Genomic DNA, 23,162 nt, shown 5'->3' with positions numbered 1-23,162 from the left:
GTTTCATGTCAGGAAATGTAGAATACTTTGCCCAAACAAATCTGCAGTACAGGAGAACTTTAGGGAAGCTGAATGTAATTTCTCAAGTTGGCACTGGTCCTGCACTAACATCCCTACTTCTGCTGTGGTGGGGAGGGTTTGTTTGTTTGTTTGTAATGATCACAAATGACAGTATCTTGGTTTTCTCTCCTGATTAACACACCCAGTGTGTACATGTGGTTTCACCAGTCCATTCCAAAGACATTCCACACATGTTGTAGTTGGGCTGAAGGTAGCCCTTTCCTGGCAGGGTCGGCTCCAGGCATCAGCTAAAGAAGCAGGTGGTTGGGGCAGCCAATACCAAGGGATGGCACTCCAGCTGCTATTTGGGTGGCACGTCTGGGTCTTTGGCTGCAATTTAGTGGCAGGTCCCTCAGTCCCTTTTGGAGCGAAGGACCTGCCACCGAATTGCCGCCGAGGAGTGGAGTGGCGTGATAGCGCGGCCGCAGCTTTCGGGGTTTTTTTTTCTTGCTGCTTGGGCAGCAGAAAACCTGGAGCCGGCCCTGTTTCCTGGATTTGATTTAATTCACAAAAGGGAACTCAAAATTAAACAGTTTAAACTCCAGCTAGGGTGACCAGACAGCAAATGTGAAAAATTAGGACAGGAGTGGGAGGGTAATAGGAGCCTATATAAGAAAAAGACCCCAAAATCGGGACTGTCCGTACAAAATTGGGACATCTGGTCACTCTAAATCTAGCTAAGTCTTCTTGAGAATCTTGACATCTCAAGGGACTTGTCTCCAAGACCTCAGTCTATTTCCCCTCACCAAAGAGAGCCACTCCCATCTCCTTCACTTAAAGGGGCAACAAGTCACTTGCAACAGTGAATCAGGAAAATCCATTTAACCCTTTCCACTGAGGCAAAATGTGTTACAGACTAAAGGAGATTCCCCTTCTGACAAGAAAGTTGACTGACCAATTGGTGGTGCTGTGAAAAGTCAAAAATTGGTTCAGCCTGGGTCCCTTTCTCTGGGACATTGACTGGCTAAGTGGGACAAGTGGCAACCACATACCATATTGCAGAATATTCTGAACTCAAGAAAGTTTATCTTCCTTTTGAGGATGAAACACATGTGCAAGTATTTACAGCTGAAGAAAACAGAGAAGAAAGTGCAAAGGGCCTGCAAAGAAGCTCCAAAATATATTGAACACTAATAAAAATACTTCCACTTAACCATGACTAGATTAAGCATCTAGCAACTGGAAATTGTTCCATGCCTTTCAAGAGGACTAGTATTTGGCCCAGTATGTAAAGTATGAGAAAACTCTGTGTGTGTGTGTGTGTGTGTGTGTGTGTGTGTGTGTGTGTGTGTGTGTGTGTGTGTGTGTGTGTGTGTGTGTGTGTGTGTGTGTGTGTGTGTGTGTTTTCAAATCTAATAAACAATTCACTGATCAGATCAAATTTCTGAAAATACATTGTAGGAACATATATTACATTACAATGAAAATAGAGGGAAGATTATTTTGACCATCCATATGGACTCTATTACTAATATTTATCACAAAGAATTATTTGTAAACCTTAAAGAAATTCAGCATGATAAATGCAGAGCTGCTGCAGAAGTAGATCATTACTAACCCTATATAACATGGAAACACCATTATACTGCATACTTACATTCAGGCTGCGTGACAACCTTGATGGATTGCGAGCTCTCTCCTGGTCCCCATTCATTGTATGCCACCACTCGGAATGTGTAGGTCACCTCTGGTTTCAGATTTCCCACCGTAAGCTGAAGTGTCTCAGACTGTGTTGTGTTCTGTGCCCGTTCCCTAAGTAAAAATATTAGCACAGAAAAATAACTTTAAAATTAACATAGCCTTCCAAGCAATACTTATTTAATAATACTTGGCAAAGTATTGCTAACTCTTTTAACTCTGACTTTGGGCTATAGAGTTTCCTTTAGGTGCCTGCAGCATTATGTTATAAATTAACTCATGCAATGGGGCCCAAGATAAATGTTGCAAGAACTACAAGAAAGTCAGAGGTGTTCTATTATAAACACTTAATAAGCAACACAATCTTCTGGTTCCTTCTCTGTCTTAATATAATCGGAAATGGAACTGATGGGAAACAAATAGCTATTCAATAAGTAGAAACATCTGTGATCTTGACAGTGAGATGCGTACTGGATCATAAACATTCGGCTAATGACAGAAAAACAGGTTCTGATGGTTCCACAAATCAAGCTTTGTCAGAGACGCTAACAGATGTGCCTTCCTGATGATAATGGGGACAAAAGTACACCACCGCCCAGCTAGCAGTGCTGTGTTCAGCAGTGTCAGTTACTGTAGCTAATGCAAAGAGATCACACAGAGATGAAGGGTATCCACTGAGTCCGTCTCCATTACAAAGATTTGAAAGGAAAGCACATTTGTAAAGTTTGTGCTCTGCCCCACTTAGCTCTTTTAGCATCTTGGCAAAAATAGCAGTGATTACTAAGGAGTGGTGTTCTCATAGCGTAGGAAGCCAAACAGTCTCTGATTCACCTGTGCAGCTCCCAGATGCATAAAGTATCTGGGAGTGTGGCCTGCTTAAGAAACTGAATAAGGATTTTAGCCTTAGTCCCTAAAATAAGACTATGGTTGGTCTTGTGCAGGTACCCAAAGCTGGGAGAGAGACTACAAGGAGTCCTCCCTCCTTCGCACATCTTCTCAGATTCCAGCCATGTTACTGATCCTGGCTCCTAAGCGCACAAAGACTAAGGGTGTGCCTGTTGGTGGCACTGGACTCCCTAAATAGGACAGGAGGAAGCCATCATTTCATGTCCTTCCCTACTGACCAGTAGACAGAAGCCAGTATCAGGACAGCATGTTACACCTCGAGAAATGAACTGCTGTGACCGCAGTTGTGTGGAAACACCCTGCATTCTCAGAGGCATTAGTAATACTCCAGGCTCAATGCCTCTGAGGGCTGCAACTGGGGTAGTGCTCCTCCATACTTCCCTACATTAGACTGTAGCTTAAAAGCTACAATAGACTCATATGTGTTAAACAGAGGGATAGAGTCTTCTGATTCGAAGAAATAGTGAAGGTTTAGTAGGTTCAGGCTTGGTGTTTGGGCTCCCTGGAATCTCACCTTCACAGATTCCGAGGCCAGAAGGAACCACAGTGATCATCAAGTCTGATACCCTGCATAGACCAGGCCACAGAACTTCCCCAGAATAATTTCTACAGCAGATCTTTTAAGAAAATATCCAATCTTGATTTTAAAAAAGGCCAGTGATGGAGAATCCACCACGACCCTTGCTAAATTGTTCCAATGGCTAATTACCCACACTGTCAAAAATTTACAATCTGGATTTGTCTAACTTCAACCATCAGCCACGGGATTCTGTTATACTTTTCTCTGATAGACTGAAGAGTTCCTTATTAAATATTTGTTCCCCATGTAGATACTTACAGACTGTAATCAAGTGACCCCTTAATCTTCTCTTTGTTATATCAAATAAACTGAGCTCTTTGAGTCTATCACTATCAGGCAAGCTTTCTAATGCTTTAATCATTCGTACAGGTTTTCTACAAACCTTCTACAATATATGGATGTCCTTCTTGAATTGTGGGTACCAGAACTGACCAAACTATTGCAGCAAGAGTCACACTAGTGCCAAATACAGAGGTAAAATATCTTCGCTACTCCTACTGAAGATTCTTGTTTATAAATCTCGGAATTGCATTAGCTCTTTTGTCTGCAGCATTACACTGGGAGCTCAAGTTCAGCTGATTATCCACCATGGCCCTCATCTTTTTCAGACTCACTGCTTCCCCTATCCTGAAAGTATGGCCTGCATTCTGTGTTCCTAGATGTATACATTTACACTTAGTCATATTAAAACACATATTGCTTGCTTGAGTCCAATTTGTCAAGCAATCCAGACCCCCTGCCATCTGCAAACTTTATCAATGATGCCTTTTTCTTCTACTTTTTCAGGACTATGTCAACACTACTTCCCTACTCACCAGGCTATAGTGTCTCTCTCTCTAGATTAGAGCACTTGGGGGACCCAGGTTCAAGTCCTTGCTCTGCTTCATTCAGACAAAGCAATGGTGGATTAGATAAAGCCCTGGTGAATATAGTCTAGGGAGCAAACCAGCAATGTCTTACACAGAAGACAGTGGTGACTTCATAGGTCTCTTCTAATGGTTCAAGCAGATAAAAAGCACCAGGTGGATTTCCTATCACACAGGCAGGGAGCTGGGGAGTAGTGCTGTTCCTCCAAAATGGGAAGAGGAGAGGAGCTCTCCCTTTGCTTTTAGCAGAGGAAGTAGACCTGTGGTTGAGCAACTCAAACCCTCTTAGCCTCTGGTCTCTTCCATCTCTAATTTCTGTTGTTATTATTACGGTGGAATTCAGAACATACCAAGCTACTCCCTCCTTTTGGGAAATGGAATCTGTGGAACTCAAAACCAAAATAAGTTATATTCCAGGTTTATTGACCCTGAGTGCGACTCTGCTGAAGTCAGTGAGGTAGCAAGAGATTCATGTCAATGCAGAATCTAGCCCATAACAACCTTCACAGTAATTCATTGCAACGAGGGAATTTATGAAAGAAAGAAATAAAAGAAAAAAATAACTTCAATGAGCTATGGGATGGTCAGGCACGTATTGCTATTGTCTATCACAGTGGTTCCCAAATTTTAACAACCTGTGAACCCCTTTCACTAAAATGTCAAGTCTCACTAACCCCCACCTAAAAATGAATATTTCCAGAGATTTTCTCCGTTACCTGAGTATAAATTCTAAAAAGTAGTGATCTTGGAAATATAAGCATATCATAAAAACACATTTTATTACACACTGTTTATTATTTATTATTATTTATCATCATTACAGTATTTTTATTACATTATGAAAATGGCAACACTCTTCCAAGATCTCACTTTCATAGCTCATATCACTTTGAATAAGCCTGTTATAAGACAAGGCTCCTATGTTTCATCAAGGAGTATCAGATGTGAAACAGCATAAAGGTATTTAAGAAGCCGGCTCGGAGTTCCTTCTACACAAGCATTCAGGTCTTGAGCAGTCCAGGCAAACAACAATAAAGCTTAAGCTAGTTACAATAAAGTTACAATAAAGCTGAAGCTAGTTCTTCATAATAATTTTAAAAACAATACTTGCGGCTTATTTATTTTAAAAACAGCAAAAAATATCCACCTTCCTTTTCATTTCTTTTAAGGAGTTTTGAGGTTTAAATCTCCTCAGCATGATAGAGATGCTTGCTTTGACCTGCTTAGCTCTTGGAAGTCCAGAGGCTCTGGGATGCTTGCCCCGTGATGCCCAGGGTCCCTATGGACAGCTCTGTCCACCATTAGGGATTTTTTTCCCCAAACCCCCCCCGTAACGCTTCGTTACACAAACGCCAGTTTGGGAACCACTGGTCTATCAGAACCACTCTTTTGTTGAGATAAATAAGTAACAGCAGAGGCCCTTCAAAGTACAAAATGATAGAAAGGAAGTGATAAAAGGAAAACAGAGATGAAGCAAAAATGGGTAATTCCATTCACCTAAATCTCAAAAAATGAAACTTCTCCTAAATTCAGCAGCTTCCCTAGAACTTTTGATGTGCGTATTTACTTTTATATATCTGTTTATCTTCCTCTGTGGCAACACTAACTGCAGTGATGTCCGTAGGCACCGCACATTAGGGACGATACACAGCCTCCAGCACTTCTGCAGCAAATTTACTCCAAGTAATATGCAAAGAAAATACTTGAATTTTCTTTCCCTGTTATGTAGATCTCCAATCAAGGAACCGAATAGCCTATATTGCCTGCTGAGTACAGTTATTTCCCCTAACTGTATCAAATCTACACTTTAGGCTTAACGGGCCTGAATCTCCACTGCTTTACGACGTGTGCAGACCATGCAAATTGGGTGCAAAATGCTACCAATGGTGTACGTGAAAATGCTGACCTAGTAGCATTTTGTCCTCTACAAAATAATGAAGAATCAGGCCCAGTGGACACAGACATGGGGGGTATTTATAACTATTTTGCTCCACAGAGCTACATCTCAGGTTACTGCTTATATCTTAATCCAGTCAGAATTAGGCTTGTCAGAACAAGGGCTCGATAAGTCGATAGTGATTATGGCTGGAACTTTACAAAGCACCTCAGAGATTTAGGTACTCATACTGCATTGAATTTCTGTGGTATTTGGGTGTCTAACTCCCTTAGGCTCTTTGAAAAACCGCAGTCTAAGGTGTTCCCATCCCTGGCTATCTTGCTCTATACTAACCAATACTTCTCTCTTTATATGCCAGAAAAGATGAACAGTATTATACTAGAGCAGGTTCTGTTATTTATTTAACTCCTATTTGGGGTTTTTTTCCAGCTGTCATATCGAGGAAGTCTTCCAAATAAAGTATTAGAAACCTGACATCTGAGTCTAGAAATGTTCTTTTTGCAACTGCAACGCATAATTGTCCTATATGCCTTATGTCCCAGATTAATGATGTGAGACTAGCTGATGTATTGTTTTATAAAATCTAAAGAGTTTTTCTCTGCTTCCCTCACTTTCTCCTAACTTCAAAAAATAAGAAATGTACCATAGCAAAAGTAAATTTTCCAAACTTGACTGAGTAAGGACTGAGTAATACCCCAACCAAGGACCTCAGGATTTTACCTGGGGAAAACAACAAAGAAAAAAGGGCTGAGATTCATGAAATCCATTTGGGACTTTATGATTGCTTTCAAGTTTACGTGGGAGGCAACCCAATACTATGGTGATGGGCAGTAGCATAAAGCCATAAAACAGACAGACAGATAGATGTTCAAAAATGGGTTTTCTAAATTATGCTTTCAAATCCTAAATTCTTACTTAGGAACCTACATAAGTGATTTGATTTGCATATGAGAAGGAAGAGCATTCGTTAGGGCACTAGGCTAGTACTTGGGAGACCTCGGTTCAGGTACCTGCTCTGTGACAGCCCTCCTGTATGACCTTGGGCAAGTCACTTAGTTTTTTCTCTGCCTCAGTTCTCGATATATAAAATGGAAATAATAGCACTACCCTACCTCATAGAAGCGTTGTGAGGAGAAATACATTGACAACTGTGAGGTGCTCAGATACTAAGGTAATGTGGGCTATATGAAGTACCACAGATAGTGAGGAGGATCCAGCAGCTCCCACTGAAATCAGGTGCCTTTAACTTTAGACAACCAGTTTTTGAAAATCTAGGCCTCAGCATTCATGTGTAAAATAAACGAGTTTCTAATGTGGTTCACCTTTTTATAAGATGGAGCCTACAATACATAATTTCCAGAGGTGAATGTAGATCATCTTACATAAGTGTATCAGGGTGTTAATAACACAATTACATTGTTCCCATACACCTCTTAGGTGAGCAACAAATGCTTTTACAATGTATCAACCACCTAATTAGTTGTTTCAAGGTGGAAGAGTCATGTTAACGCTCCTTGCTGTGAAATGAATACTATTAATTTAATAAGGTTTTAGCTCCTTAAGTTTTTTTGGTACCTCCCACTAGCTTCACTCCTGTGAAGTAGCAGAAATACCTGGATTATAACAGAAAAACAACAAACAAACATGAACAGTGCTTCTGGGAATAACTTGTAAAAGCTTTAGGATTAAAATCTTTCTGGTAGATATGTGCTAGCCAATACAGGGGTAGTTTAGTGAAATTCTATAGCCTATACGTAGCAGGGCAGTCATCCTGCTCCGACCCTGAAGGGGTTAAAACAGCTCTGGGAAAGGGCTGCTCTGGGAAGGCAATCATGGGTGGGCTTGAGGCAGCCAATCAGGGCCCAGTTGGGCCAGTACAAGAAGGGCTCCTGGGGAGAAGGCAGGCAGAGATTCTTTCCCTCTCTGGAGAGAGAAGGACCAAGCTGCCTGGAGGAATAAGGGTGCATGAGGCTGAGCAGTGCTGGGGAAAGGCAAAGTTGCTGGGGAGCTCCAGCTTGGCCTCTCCCCATGCTGAGGTCTTGGTTAAGGCCTAAGAAGGTACTGGGGCTGCAAAGGGGCAGCCCGGGCTAAGGCAGGGACAGCTGGTCCAACCCCCTGGGCAGTGATGAATGGCCTTTACAGTCTGCCTCTTGAGAAAGGGGCTAGGTGATGACTGGCAGCAGCCACTGAGGCAAGGTGGATGTAGAAGGTTGGGAGTTCCCTGGGGAGGGGTATGTGGGGGTACTGTGGTAGGCAGAACCCCAGGGTAAAAGGGCACAAGGGTCCGGGAGGGACATGGGGACCAGAGGCAGGCAAGACACTGGCCAGCAGAGGGTGCTCTGGAGCTAGGGTTGAGCTAATTCTCAAGACGACCAGCAGGAGGCGCTGTACTGGTGAGTCTCACTTCACTACACTGAATTACACAGGTCAGACTAGATGATGATCTGATGGCCTTTCTGGCCTTAAGATTCTGCACCTGTTAATTTGTCACCAAAAAGAAAAAACAAATGAATACCTTGGTCCTTTATGATATTAATGTAGGACCTAATCCTCCATACATGGATCTTTAGATCAAGGGGAGTCCTATTGTCTCTGAAAGGACCAATCTCTTTGCAAAACCAGGGCCTTAATTTCATTTATCAGAGGAAAAAGCTCTGATTTATTAATAGTAACTAAGAAGAAAGATGGGCGCAAGCCAAAATACCAGATCCAAATGAACTCAGAATTTGAAAGGTTAGAATCTAAACATGGACTTTGCTTCTTGGGGCAATGTCTAGCTGAAAATGTTGGACAGGAATATATATATTACAGTATAAATACAGTAGCCCTCTTTTTATTTTCCACTGAATTCCATGAATACTGTGCATGGTTAACTAGACATATTCTGAGGTGATATTTGAACCGAATTTAACTTTTTCTCTAAATAACATGCATTAGATCATGAATAAATTGCCAAAAGTAAACAGTGGGTCCGTCTTTGTGGTGACTAATGTAAAACCACATAAAGATCAAATGCCTGCATGAATCAATGCCCACATTTGTCCAGGGTCAGCCTCTCAAAGACAGAGTGTGGGAGAGGAAGATTAAAGATGAAAAGAAGAGTGAATGCAAACAAATGACCAGCAAGCAAATCTGCATGTTTAAATTACATCAGGAAAGAGATCTGAATAAAACAAAGTTCAATATGAGGACAGGTTTAAAAATAGTTCAGCCTGAATTATGCCAACAGCCCCAAAATTTGGGGGAATATATGAAATCTGAACCAGGATGTGGATCTGAATATTGAATCTATCTCCCTATTATTATGAGTGAATTTTCACAGAAAAAAAAATGTGCTACACAGTGCACAGAACAGACACTTGCTCAAAAGAGCTTGCAATCTATATAATATGCCAAACCTAAAGCCTGTATTCAAATGCCCCTGAGCTTTAAGCAGATTAAAAAGCTGGATCTGGATCCAGCTTTTGCATCTTGAGTCCATTACTCATTTAAAAGACTTTGAGTAAATTTTTCAAAAGCACGTAAGTGACTTAGAAGTCTAAGGCCTTGTCTACACTACAGGGAAAAGTCGATCTAAGCAATGCAATCTGATTTACATGAATAGCGTAACTCGAGTCAACATAGCTTACATCTACCTACCACGGGGTCCACACTATGCGATGCTCTCCCATCGACTCCCCTTACTCTTCTCGATCCAGTGGAGCACAGGAGTTGAAGGGAGAGCAATCTGCAGTTGATTCAGCAGATCTTCTCTAGACCTGCTAAATTGACCATCAATGCATTGATCACCGTGTGTTGATCCCCCGGTAAGAGTAGACAAGCCCTCAGTCCCATTGATTTTCAGTGAGGTATAGTAGGAGTAGTATTTATTATTTGTATTATTATAGCACATAGGAGCCCCAGTCACAGACCAGGCACTGTACAAGCTGCTCACAATCTAGGTAGGTTCCCAAGTAACAAAGTCACTTTTGTAAATGGGATATACATGTCCAAATGGAAAAGTTTTACAGGTTACACAGATACAGCTATCTAAGTATCATTACATTTTTATCAATCTAAAAGAGCCTCTTTTTTGGTAAGCTTATGTCACTTGGGAAAGGTTTAAACTAGGGCTATTGATTAACTGCAGTTAACTTATGCGATTAACTAAAAAAAAAAATTGTGTTTAATCACACTGTTAAACAATAGAATACCAAACACTCAAATGCAGAAACACAAACACTCCTCCACCCCCTCCTCCTAAAAAAAAACACCACCCTTCTCCTGGTAACTTAGATCTGTTTTGGATCATTATTGAGCAGAATCCGTCATCAGCATGGATGCATATCCTCTGGAATGGTGGTTGAAGCATGAAGGGACATACGCATCTTTAGCACATCTGGCAAGTAAATATCTTGCAATTCTGGCTACAACAATGCCATGCGAATGTCTGTTCTCACTTTCAGGTGACATTGTAAACAAGAAACTGGCATCATTATCTCCTGCAAATTGTAACCAAACTTGCTTTTCTGAGCAATAGGCTGAAGTAGGACTGTGTGGACTTGTAGGCTCTAAAGTTTTACATTGTTTTATTTTTGAATGCAGTTATTTTTTGTACATAATTCTACATTTGTAAGTTCAATTTTCATGATGAAGAGATTGCACTCCAGTACTTGTATTCGGTGAATTAAAAAATACTATTTCTTTTGTTTTTTACAGCACAAATATTTGTAATCAAAAATAAATATAAAGTGAACCCTGTACACTTTGTATTCTGGGTTGTAATTGAAATCAATATATTTGAAAATGTAGAAAACATCCAAAAATATTTAAATAAATTGTATTCTATTATTAACAGCAAGATTGTTTTTAAACGCTTGAAAGCCATAGTTTAAACTAAATCATAAAAGCCAGAATACGCCAGAATATATTTGTATAACAATATCCATTTAAATTTAGAACCTAGTTTATATCGAACAAAGCTTTCCCATGTAGACAAGGCTTTAGCCTCCCAAGTGACTCTGGCACTGTTGAAAATTTTACTCTTATTTTTAACACTATGACATGATATTTCCATGATAATTTAATGGAGAAGATGAACATTAGCACCCCCTAACAGATGTTTATCGTTACTTTTGGTCACCTGTTACTTTGAATCATGCCTATTTTTTTCCTTTAAATAACTATCTTTCCTATGTGAGGAGATAGTTTGAAAGCAGTATGTCTTTTAAACTTAACTATTTTCTCATGCAGATAGTCCTTTGAATGCAGGTGTTTTCTGAGGTCTTATTTATTTATTTCCTAAAAGATTTAGGTTTGTTTTGTCATGCTTAGAAGAATTTAAAAAACCTGCTTTTTACCTTTAAGTGCTTTCCTTATCAGCAAGCAAAACCATTTCAGTGTTTGATCCCCTGAAGCAAACCTACCCAAGTGTGAAGATTAAAGAGCAAGCCATCAAAAATACACCAAAGGTGAGGGTATATGATAAATGCCTTCACTTCCAAAGGTGTTTCTCTTTGGAAGTGTTGATTCAGGGAGCCCTCTTGCTCAAATTACAGTCTCACTCTAAACAAACTTCTCCCATTCTCTCCCCTTAAGATGTTTTTGGTGTCTGGTAAGGAAAGACATCCTTGAAAGGAGTCCAGCTTGTTTTCAGCAATCCACTGTTCACTTGGCTCTTTGGCATCCAATAACAGCATGTACTGCAAGACAGCTGATGGGGAAGATTTAAAATTTACTTACTGGATGGCTGGATTAGCAGTGAGCCAATAGCTTCAACCTAGCAAGTGTACAATCTGAGGAGTCTTGGTTCTCAATCTGCTTCTTGAACCTATGAGATGGATGTCACCCAGTAGTTACAGTACAGCTGAAGATTGGCTCTGAAGATGTTTGATGGTACGGACATAGAGACATCCCTAGCATTACTGGTACTGTCAATCGTCGAGCAAAATTACTATTATTCTCAAACTGGGAAGAGCTTCTTACTCTAGAGTTACAGTAATTTGCCTGACAATTTCTTTGCATGCCTGAGGTTAATGTCATACCCACTATTTTTGAAAAGAGAAAAATAGCTCTTCTGCAAAAATGTATAAACAATAAATGACTCAGTAGCTGAAAGGAAAACTACATTCATTTGGTTCAGCCTCACAGGCTGAAAGTTCAGAAGATTAGAGGCACTTCTCACCATGGCTAAACTGTGAAATGTATTTTTTAAGAAAGTTTTTAATTACAATTGGCATTTTTAGGCTGAGTGCTAGAGGCTGCAATCCCGCTAAAAAGATTTTTTTTTTAAATATTGGAATCATGAAAACCCTCTTCAAGAGAGTGTTAACAAGCTCCATACCTGGGTTAGGGCTAGATTCTGACACCCTCACATTGCATAGTGCCTTACTAGATGTGGATATAGCTTGCAACCTTAAAAAAACAACAATAGTTCTATATAAATGTTTCATATTTAAATACTGAAATATTCTTTTGACTGTTAAGCTGTTACTGGCCATGGTTGAAACAGGATACTGGGCTAGACAGACCACTGGTCTGATTCAGTATGGCGATTTTTAGGGCTGGTCTACACTAGGGGGGGAAATCGATCTAAGATATGCAACTTCAGCTACGTGAATAGCGTAGCTGAAGTCGAAGTATCTTAGATCGAGTTATCTACCGTCCTCACGGCGTGGGATCGACGTCTGCGGCTCCCCCTGTCGACTCCACTACCGCCGTTCGCGTTGGTGGAGTTCCAGAGTCTACAGGAGCTCGTTCGGGGATCAATATATTGCCTCTAGATGAGACGCGATATATCGACCCCCGAGAAATCGATTGCTACCTGCCGATACGGCGGTTAGTGAAGACAGAGCCTAAGACTAGCATTAAAGCAGATGAGAAATAACCATAATAATGCTTTGCATTGTGACAGTAACATCCCACTTAACGCCCTCTCACTTAACGTTGTTTCGATCTTACATCCCTGCTCAATTACAGAACATGCTCCATTTAAAGTTGTGCGATGCTTTGCTATAATATCATTTGGCTGCCTGCTTTGTCCTATCAGCCTCCCTAGCACCCCTGCCCCAATACCTCCCACCCACCGGCAGACCCCGTGGATCAATGCCTTCCTCCTCCTCCCCCAGCCTCCTGCCCATGGCAATCAGCTGGCTTGCAGTGTTCAGGAGGGAGGAGGGAGAAGTGAGGACCCAGTGTGCAGGTTACCCCTCCTGCCTGCCTCCCGAATGCCGCAAGCCATCTGATTGCTGTGGGCAGGAGACAGGGAAGTGAGGGCGGAGCCTGCGCGTGGAGTCCTCACTCCTCTCCCCTCTGTCCTGCCCCCTGAAGGTTGCAAGCCAGCTGATTGCCACAGGCAGGAGGGAGTAGGGAGGAGCGAGGTCAAGGTGCACTCCCCCTTCCCTCCCCTGCATCCTGCCCGTGGCAATAATCTGGCTTGTGGTGTTCGGGAGGCAGGGGAGGGAGGGGGAGCCTGCATGCCTTATCATCACACCTTCCCCCTCCCTCCTGCCTCCTGAACGCTGCAAGCCAGCTGATTGTCGCAAGAAGGAGGCGGGTGAGGGAGGGGGGAGTAGCGAGGACGCAGCATGCAGAGTAAAGGGTGAGGGAAAGACGTGGGTTAAGGATGGGGGCTTGGGGCAAGGGGTGGAGTGGGCAGGCCAAAGGTTGAGCCCCCCGCCCCTGGTGCTTGCAAAGTAGGGGAAGCTGCCACTGCTGCTGCGCAGCGTGCTTCTCCTTGCCTGCCTCATTGTCTCCACTGCTAGTGGGCTGTGCCTGTGTGGGGTAAGGCAGGGGCACCTCCCAACTATAGTACTGTACTTTATGGCAAAAAAAATTTCCCTGGAACCTAACCCCCACATTTACATTCATTCCTATGGGGAAATTGGATTTGCTTAACATCGTTTCACTTAAAGTCACATTTTTCAGGAACAAAACTACATCGTTAAATGAGGAGTTACTGTACCATCCCTTCCATCATCGAATCCCAAAGCATTTTACAACATCAGTTCTGAAAGTTCCCATGTGCAGTATTATTATCTCTAGTTTATAGTTGAGGAAATTGAAGCACAGATGTTAACATCCATATTTTCAAGAATGTCCATTTATTTGGCAGCAGCAATTGTTTGGTGCCCAGACTGAGATAGCTAATGGATAAGGCTATGATTTAGTCATGGGTATTTTTAGTAAAAGTCACTGAGAGGTCACGGGCAACAAACAAAAATTCATGGCCATGACCTATCTCATGATTTATACTATAAATACCCCTGACTAAATGAGGGGAGCTGGGTGTGAGGGCACTGCTGCAGGGAGGTGCCTGGGGGAGGGGCATTGCTGTAGAGAGCAGCAGCTGCTCTGCCCACCCCAGGGACCACTGCATGCTACAGGGCCGCCAAAGTGACTGACAGCAGAGCTGCTCCAGTAGCAGATGGTGTGGCAGGCCCCGTGGCCACCTGAGCAGCTAACCCCGGGGCCAGCTGCTTGGGCGGTCCTGAGATCAGCCACACTGGCCACTGCACAAGTCATGGAGGTCGCAGAAATTCACAGATTCCATGACTTCTGTGAGGTGCATGAGAGACACGGAGCCCTACTAATGGATTGATCGTTTAACATGCTGAACGTGCGCTGATCTAAGTAAGATTTTAAGGACAGTCAGTGGTTAGCATGTTCTAGCTATCTTAGTTACTTGTATATCCCCAATCACCGTAGTATCTGAGAATATCAGAATATTTAATATATAGGGCTGTAAATTAATCTTCTTTAATGCAAGGAATTAATGCAAAATGAATTAACTAGACTTAAAAAATACAGTCGCAATCAATCACAGTTTTACTTGCATTGTTAAACAATAATAGAATACCAATTTAAATTTATTATACATTGTTTTGTTTTTGAGTGCAGTTACGTAAAACTGTAAAACTTTAGAGCCTACAAGTCCATTCAGTCCTACTTCTTGTTCAGCCAATCACTAAGACAAACAAATTTGGTTACATTTAGTAGAGATAATGCTGCCGCTTCTTATTTACAATGTCACCTGAAAGTGAGAACAAGTGCTTGCATGACACTGTTGTAGCCGGCACTGCAAGGTATTTACGTGCCAGATATGCTAAACATTTGTATAAACATTCATGCTTTCACCTGTAGGCTCTAAAGGCTCTACTAATAATAATTCTGAATTTGTAAGTTGCACTTTCACAATAAAGAAATTGCACCACAGAACTTGTATGCGTGAAGTGAAAACTACTATTTCTTTTATCTTTTTTACAGTGCAAATATTTGTAGTAAATAATAATAATATAAAGTGAGCACTTCACAATTTGTATTCTATATTGTAATTGAAATCAATATATTTGAAAATGTAGAAAGACATCCAAAATATGGCTAATTTAAATTGGTATTCTATTCTTAACACTGTAATTAAAACTGATTAACCACAATTTTTTTATTAATCATGCAATTAATTGTGATTATATTTGTAATTATTTGGCAGACCTATTAATATATTATCTTCATAACGCAAGGTCACAGAGAAGTCTGGCAGACCCATGAATAAAGCCCCAAAACCCTGGCTCCTAGAGATGTGCTTTCAACAGAAGCCCATCATTCCTCTTCAACTTTATAGACACTCCACTGGGCTCCCACAAATGACATCATGTTTCAGGAAGACGGCTGCCTCCAGCATTAGCCGCCAAAATGCCAACTTAATTAAAGAGCTTTCTTGAAAAAATACATTTTCACACTTCAATCATAAAAAGATGTGCTGTGGGCATTGTGTTCTGCTGAGCAAAATGGGTGCAGTTTTCCATTACAGAGAATGGTTTGGCTCTTGCTATGAGAATTTCTGTCATAACTGTAGGTTTCTGTTTGTTCTGTGTGGTGCATAGCACTGTTTTTCTTAAAAATCCAGGCATATTATTATAGCATCATCAAATAAAACATGTAGTGCTGGAGGTCAAGTGCCTAACCCTGCAGCTTTTTGCACATGCTAATCTCCAAAAGGGGAGTTTCTCCTTTGGTAAGAATGTATTATGGTAATTATTGATTAGTAGTGGTATTAATGTAGCGCCTGTGAGCCCCAGTCACGGATCAGGACCACATTGCGCTACACACTGCACAAACACAGTCCCTGCTCCAAAGGGCTTACAATATAAGTATAAGACAAGAGACAACAGATGGATACAGACAGGAGAGTATAAGTAAACAATGAGAGAATGGGACTGGGTCCTTCACAGCTAAGTACATACTTCACTGTGGATAAGGCATAGTTCCCAAAACAACAAGGCTAAACCTAAAAATCTCTCTTTGCAGATGCTATTCCACCTCATAAAATGAGATCAAAATGTAGGAAAAGGTTTTTGGGGAAAATGACTATGCAAAATGATCCCGGGGTTGCAAGTTCATTAGTTCTCAATGATTTCATTGCAAATCCATTTACTTCTCAAATCAATATAGGTTTCATTCTAATTCAGCCTCAGAATCTGTGTTCTTTTTGGCTCCTACAAGAGTATCATTAACCATCACATCGTTGAGGTGTATTACAAGTGCAGTTAAGGTGAAAGTGACATTTAATAAACTCGATCTGGATTACTGACAACGATGGGAAGAAAAGGAAAAATCCAACTTAACTCTCAGGCTGATTTTGCCCATTAGAAAAACAAAGCTAAACTAAAAACATCTTTTTCACATGTATCCTGAGCACATTAGACAGGGAATCATGTGAGCAATAAACAAGACCCCCCCTCAACATCTTTATTATAGAATAACTTTTCAATGTACAACTATAAATACTTATGAAACTGAGGCATAGCATAGTGCAATCTCCAAAACACAACTTGGCTATTAACACCTCAGTTCTCACCTGTAATACCTGTACCACTCTTACACCCATTCTTGTTACTCCATTTTACATAATTGCTGAATTAGACATTGGCTTTCTGCTGGAGCTATCCTCCTTGATCAATTAAGAAAAGCTCACCAAAATTTACTTTCACTTGTGATTTTAACAGAATTTGAACCTGTATCTCCAGAGGGGAATGAAAGGTAAATGTGCTAATCTACTAGCCATATATTAGACAAGTAATTAGGATGATAAAATTGTTACAAGTAAATTGGGATTGCTACAAACTACAATCAATATATTACCATTCTAGCCACAAAGGTGCTCTGATATCAAGGTATTAAGCATGGTATATGAACTTAGATAAATTACAGTAGACAATCTCTGTCTTCATACTGGCTATTATTGTGAAGTATTGTATCCAAAAATATAAGAATACTTTGTGAGACACTATTAAAAACTTTGTGCAGCTTTAGGACTATGAACACCCTGATAACTGTACTGGGCTGCTTATGTTTTCTTAATCATTGGCACCTACCTGTTGATGCTTTCCCTGGAGAAGTAGACAGTGTATGCCAGGATATTCCCTTTAGTTTCTGCAGGTGGGCGCCAGCTGAGACGGACAAATCGACTGGAGACCAAAACAGGGACCACATCTCGGGGAGCAGAGGGGAGGACACTGGAACTTGGGATAGCTGAAGGGGAAGGAGAGGAATCAGTCAGAGAGGTTGGGGGAACAAGGGTTTCAGGACTGGTGGGAAGTACTGTAGTTGACACAACTGATGTGTTAGAAAACAAAGGGCCAAGGTGAAGTGGAAGTGTGTGAAAAAAATGAATGGGAGGCAAGAAAAAGAGAAAACTGACAGTAAAACCACACTTTAAAATACAATATTCTGCGCAAACAACAATCAACAAAGTTCAACAGCAACAAAAGTACATTAGATGGGTTACTGTCCTGCTAATATTCAGAGCTTCTCTCTTACATGTATTATCACAAGCTCTAAAAATTGCATTGCGCACACACAGATCTTTAGTTATCTGACAAATGAATAATTTTTAGCAACTCTTAAAAATCTATTTTCTACAAGAATCACCCTTATTGGACTGGGAAAGGCAGAAACTAAGAACTCTTCTACAAATTACTTAATGGATGATTGCTCTCAAATTCAATACAATAAATAGCAGAATGGAATAATTTTAATATTGGTACATCTGAGCATCTGGTTTTGAGTTAAAAAAAAAAAAGTCAAACACACCAGATATATAAACAGTTAAACGAGTAAATGGCTAGCTCAAGGTTCAGGTTGTGAAATTTACAAAAGTATTTGCGTGTGTTGAACACTAAATGTTTGTCTTATAGGTTGCAGTTCCAGCTACATACTGTCTTAGCATGCAAACTCCATAACCAGCAACCACAATCATCTTTCTTCCTTTGTGACCTAATGTGAAGTCCGATGCTTAATTTCACAGGCCCATTGCTGTTACCACGATCACAACTTCCTTGTCTGTTGTCATGGAGAAACACAGCCATTCACTGAATACTAGCATGTTCTTATAACTTTTTGAATGGTCCACTTTTCTGGTCAAGTGCACAAAAGGAGAGATTGTTTATGGAGGATGCAAGCTTACTGGGGAAGTCCCCCTGGTGAGAAATGCTGGGGGTGGAGTTTTCTTCTGGGTGTTTATTATTGGTTTTGGTTTTGTTGTGTTGTTGTTTTAAATAATATCAAATGCCCACAGAGTACCAGATAAGCAAGCACCTTTGATATGTCTGATAAACTTTAATAAAAAATAAATAAATAAACTGGTTCATCATAGTGTTGTACAAAATAAGTAGACCAGAAGCCTGACATAAGCCACTTAAAAAATAAAATGCATCATTTAAAAACAGAAATTTGCCACTTATAGTGCACCTAAAGAAATTACGTTTTTTCTTAACTATTCAGCTTTATCGGCCATGAAGCAATAATCTCTATGGCTGTCTGCAACCTCTTTTTAGTTTTTGGTGTGTGCTGTGAACAGTGTTATAAACATTAACTTACACTGTGCTCGTTAACAGTTCATGAGCTGTGTTATCTAAATGGCATATAAAGGACGGCTTGATGTGTTCATCAAAATGCAAAAAAAAAAGACAATTTGCATTGAATATTAGATCAACTAATGAACTTATTTTCATGTCTTTGTCCTCAAATTCTAGAACTCTTGCTGTTAACGAGATGTGCAAAATATGGCCACATCTTTTGACTATTTTCATGAGCAGAAATACTCCTTTTTATTAAATACAATACTCAGTATCCATTAAAAAGTAGTAATGCTTGAAGGATAATTGTCCTCAGTGAAAGAATTGTGAGACCCATGGAATTTCTCTATGATATTCCTCATGCACCTATCTGGTGGAAAAGAAAGGCCATTGTCTTGACAGCTCTTGATACCTGGGGCATATTTATGATCAACTATTATTTTATTTGTTTTGTGGTAGTTATATTTCCTGGAAGTCCCAGTCCTGTACAGGGCTGATTTGTGCTAGGAACTGTACAAATGCAGAACAAAAAATGAAATTTTCCACTCACTTCTTCCAGCGGTGAAACTCTGTTTGTTGCAACTGATTTGCAATAGGAAGAGAGATTCTGACTTTTGGTCTAATTTGTATATCAACACCAATGCCACATGCCTTAACCAGGCCTATTAATGAATGCTAGACTGCATAAGGGCATTATGGAAGCACCAAGAATCTTTGCAAAGTTTTTAGTTGAATGACACGAGTAGAAATGTTATTAAGTTGACAGGTATCAGAGGGGTAGCCGTGTTACTCTGGATCTGTAAAAGCAGCAAAGAATCCTGTGGCACCTTATAGACTAACAGACGTTTTGGAGCATGAGCTTTCGTGGGTGAATACCCACTTCGTCAGATGCATGTAGTGGAAATTTCCAGGGGCAGGTATACATACAAGCAAGCTGGAGATAACGAACACAAATCAGATATTAGGAATGGCAATATACAAAAACCTGTAGGAGAACCTTCCAGGGCAGGTATATATATGCAAGCAAGCTGGAGATAACGAACACAAATCAGATATTAGGAATGGCAATATACAAAAACTTGTAGGAGAACCTTCAACCTCCCTGGCCACACTATAGCAGACCTTAAGGTGGCCATCCTGCAGCAAAAAAACTTCAGGACCAGACTTCAAAGAGAAACTGCTGAGCTTCAGTTCATCTGCAAATTTGACACCATCAGCTCAGGATTAAACAAAGACTGTGAATGGCTTGCCAGCTACAAAACCAATTTCTCCTCCCTTGGTTTTCACACCTCAACTGCTAGAACAGGACCTCATCCTCCCTGATTGAACTAACCTTGTTATCTCCAGCTTGCTTGCATATATATACCTGTCCCTGGAAATTTCCACTACATGCATCTGACGAAGTGGGTATTCACCCATGAAAGCTCATGCTCCAAAACGTCTGTTAGTCTATAAGGTGCCACAGGATTCTTTGCTGCTTTTACATAAAGTTGACAGATTTTTGTAAGATCAACCCCAACTTTGTGCAGGGTAATGAAAGGGCTGAGGGGAAATGTATCAAGGTTGGGAGCAAGTGGGTCTACCCACTCCTTATTGCTTTCAGTAAATACTGGAGTACTTGAAATGTAGATTTTCTGCTAACTCCAGTAAAAACTATTTCACTTTTATAGTTGTTAGCAGTGAACAGCACATACGTATTTATGCTTACAATACAGAAATAACCTGTTACCTCGCCATTTATCTTAATAAGTAGCATCCTAAAATCCTTAAAGTTTCATATGAATATCCTGGATCAATTCACTTGCGTCTGACCAGGGATGAATTTGTCCCATTTGTTCCCACTCTGTAAACAATGGATATTTCTCTATTGTCTTGGCACTTGATTAATCATTTACTCCTATGTAAAGTGAGTGTAAAACACTACAGTTCTGAATTACTTTGCACAGGCATAAATGACTACACAAGATTCAGTGGAGATCATGGCAACAGATGCACATAGGGACACATTGTCAAGAGAGCTCAATTCCCATTTAGGCACCTAAATAAACAGGCCAGATTATTAATCTGGTTGAGCTTTTTTGAAACTCTGGCCTCAGTTGTGGGTACCGAGCTTCTCTGAAAATTCTGGTTGTAGGATCCATCCCTGCAGGACAAAAATCCTATAGGAAATGGGAGGTGTCTCAGAGTTAGGTGCACAAAGCAGCTTTTACACAGGAAGTTCTTATGAATAGGGCACAGGCAGCACCAGTGTATGTCACCAAACTATTTTATAAAAATGAAGGGCAACATTTTCTCTGATCTACCCTATGCATTTGATTGTGCCACACCTTTAAGCGGGGAAGATGTTGTCCGGCTGGCTGAGGGAAAGGGAACAGTGCTCTATGGGTGTGGAGGGGAAAGCAAGGTCAGAAGGTGCTGCAAAAAGGGGGGACTGGATCAGCATGGCCACACTGACTCATCTCCTTGGACTGACAGGGTTGAAAGGGGCAAGCCCAGACAGGAAAAGCAGGGACAGAGGTGTGTGGGGGGGATTCAAACACTGTGAAGCACAGATGGAGCAGGATTGTGGGGGTCAGTGGTGAGCCACAGGTAGGATTCTCACAAGAATGGCAGAGGCCTGGCCCCACAATAGGTGCTGGTGGGGCCCGGGGTGGTGTGTTTGATTACCAAAGGCAGCCTCCTAGGCTGATGGCAGGTACGGGGGAGCTCCAGGGAAAGCAAACACCCACACAGGTGAGTTGGCTATGTTTTCTGATGGGATAGCCAGCAAGTGGTCAAGATTTTGCCTCTGAGGTTATTTCTACAGCATTACAGGCATCCAAATTGTATGGGGTCACCCTGTTTTACTCAGTGGATTGCAGGAGATAAGGGTGACACTGATGGCAGGAGTGGGTTGGATCAACAGCAGATGGAGGTTGCTGATTGCAGGGGTGATTTGGATCTGCACTGGGTGGAGGCTGAGGGGACATGTGGTACAGGTGGGCCCCTGTCATACAATGTGGCAATAAGTATCGATGGTGGGGCACCTTGGTGAGATGCAGGGTCTGTCACTATTTGTTCCTCTGAGGCCTTATATCTGGGAGATGGGGATGGACCTGGTAGGGTATTAAATGGGCTTACTTCGAAGGTTTCTGGTGAGGTGGTTGCATACCAATGACCCCACGGAGGATCCACATCATTGCATCACAGTTAACATGCTCAGGGATCTTGTGCAGATCCTTGGCACCATGTATTGTAGTGGACCGGAGGCAGCCTTGTTCAGGGCAGCATTCTTGATAGCATCTCTTTTGGTGCTTTCAGGATCAGTGAGCTCGTACCTGGGTCCTGTAGGGACTCCATGGGAAGGGCATTGAAACTGCTTGATGTACACTGGCAGTGGGAAGCAGTGCTACTAAATTTGCAAAAGTTGAAGATGGATAAAGGAGGCCAGGGTGAATCTGTTATCCTATGGGAGGGTGGTGATCCTGGGGTCTGCCCCATGGAGGTTTTGAGGGCCGACATGGCAATATAACTGGGGAAGGGGATGGGTCCTTCTTTATGCACAGTGGCAGGAGTCCCTTCACAAAATATCCATTTATTATAGTGTTGAGACCGGGACTGCTGAGGTTGGGGCTGCCAGCCCAGGAATTTGGTTCCTGTTCAGTCAGAACCATGGCAGCAACAGCAGCAGAACAACTGGGTATGAAGGCAGAGGCAATTCAGGCAATAGGGTATTGGCATTCAGAAGCATACAGAATGTATGCAAGACCCTTAGGTGGGAAATCAGCATTAATTTGTTGTAATCTCATTCTATATGTTGGAAGACCGGCCATGCAGATGGTGGTGTGGATCCACAGGTACGGTCTTGTCTTTTTTGGGAGAATAGGCAGGGGTCCAAGTTGCCTGAGGGTTCGCAGCTGGGGTTCAGCAGGGAAACTTTCCTGAGTTGGCATGGAAAAAGGGCCATGTCAGGAGACCAGTCAACACCACTGCTGAATACTATGGGGGCTAGTCAGCGGTCCCCAGATATAATTGTGGTGCCTCTTGGGGAAAACAATTTGGGAATGTGTGAAGGGGTGGAATTAATGCTCAGAGTGAAGAGTGACTTGAAGCTGATTCTTGAACTTTTCCTAGGAGTTAAAATGGTGTGGTCATACATGCTTTAACACAGGGTCTCGTGGGGAGCTCTGAGGCCACCCCCAGGTAGACGAGATATGTGAACATGGAGGTGGCCAAATCCTTAGGGCCATAGGAGGGACAGTAATTTCACAACCTGGCATAGCATACAGGGTACCAGTTATTTCGGGAGGATGAGGTTCACCTGTCAGACTTGGGTGCAAATACATTTTTGTCGGATATAAAATAGGGCATTAGGAGATGTCTGGGAACCCGATTGTGTTCAG

General features: G+C 41.5%; 1 protein-coding gene across 2 annotated transcripts in view; it reads right to left on the bottom strand.

The window, feature by feature from the left end:
- DCC (DCC netrin 1 receptor) overlaps positions 1–23,162 on the bottom strand; it is a 933,783-nt gene that overhangs the window by 263,225 nt on the left and 647,396 nt on the right. For both annotated transcript variants that reach the window (XM_050944636.1, XM_050944637.1), the window contains exons 8-9: positions 17,299–17,455; positions 1,658–1,812 (exon numbers count right to left, since the gene is read on the bottom strand). In XM_050944636.1, the coding sequence (XP_050800593.1) occupies positions 1,658–1,812; positions 17,299–17,455 (312 nt within the window). The remainder of the gene's footprint in view (positions 1–1,657; positions 1,813–17,298; positions 17,456–23,162) is intronic.

Source organism: Gopherus flavomarginatus, chromosome 3 (assembly GCF_025201925.1).
Source record: "Gopherus flavomarginatus isolate rGopFla2 chromosome 3, rGopFla2.mat.asm, whole genome shotgun sequence".
Lineage (NCBI taxonomy): Eukaryota > Metazoa > Chordata > Testudines > Testudinidae > Gopherus > Gopherus flavomarginatus.
This window is presented reverse-complemented; position numbering and strand designations above follow the sequence as displayed.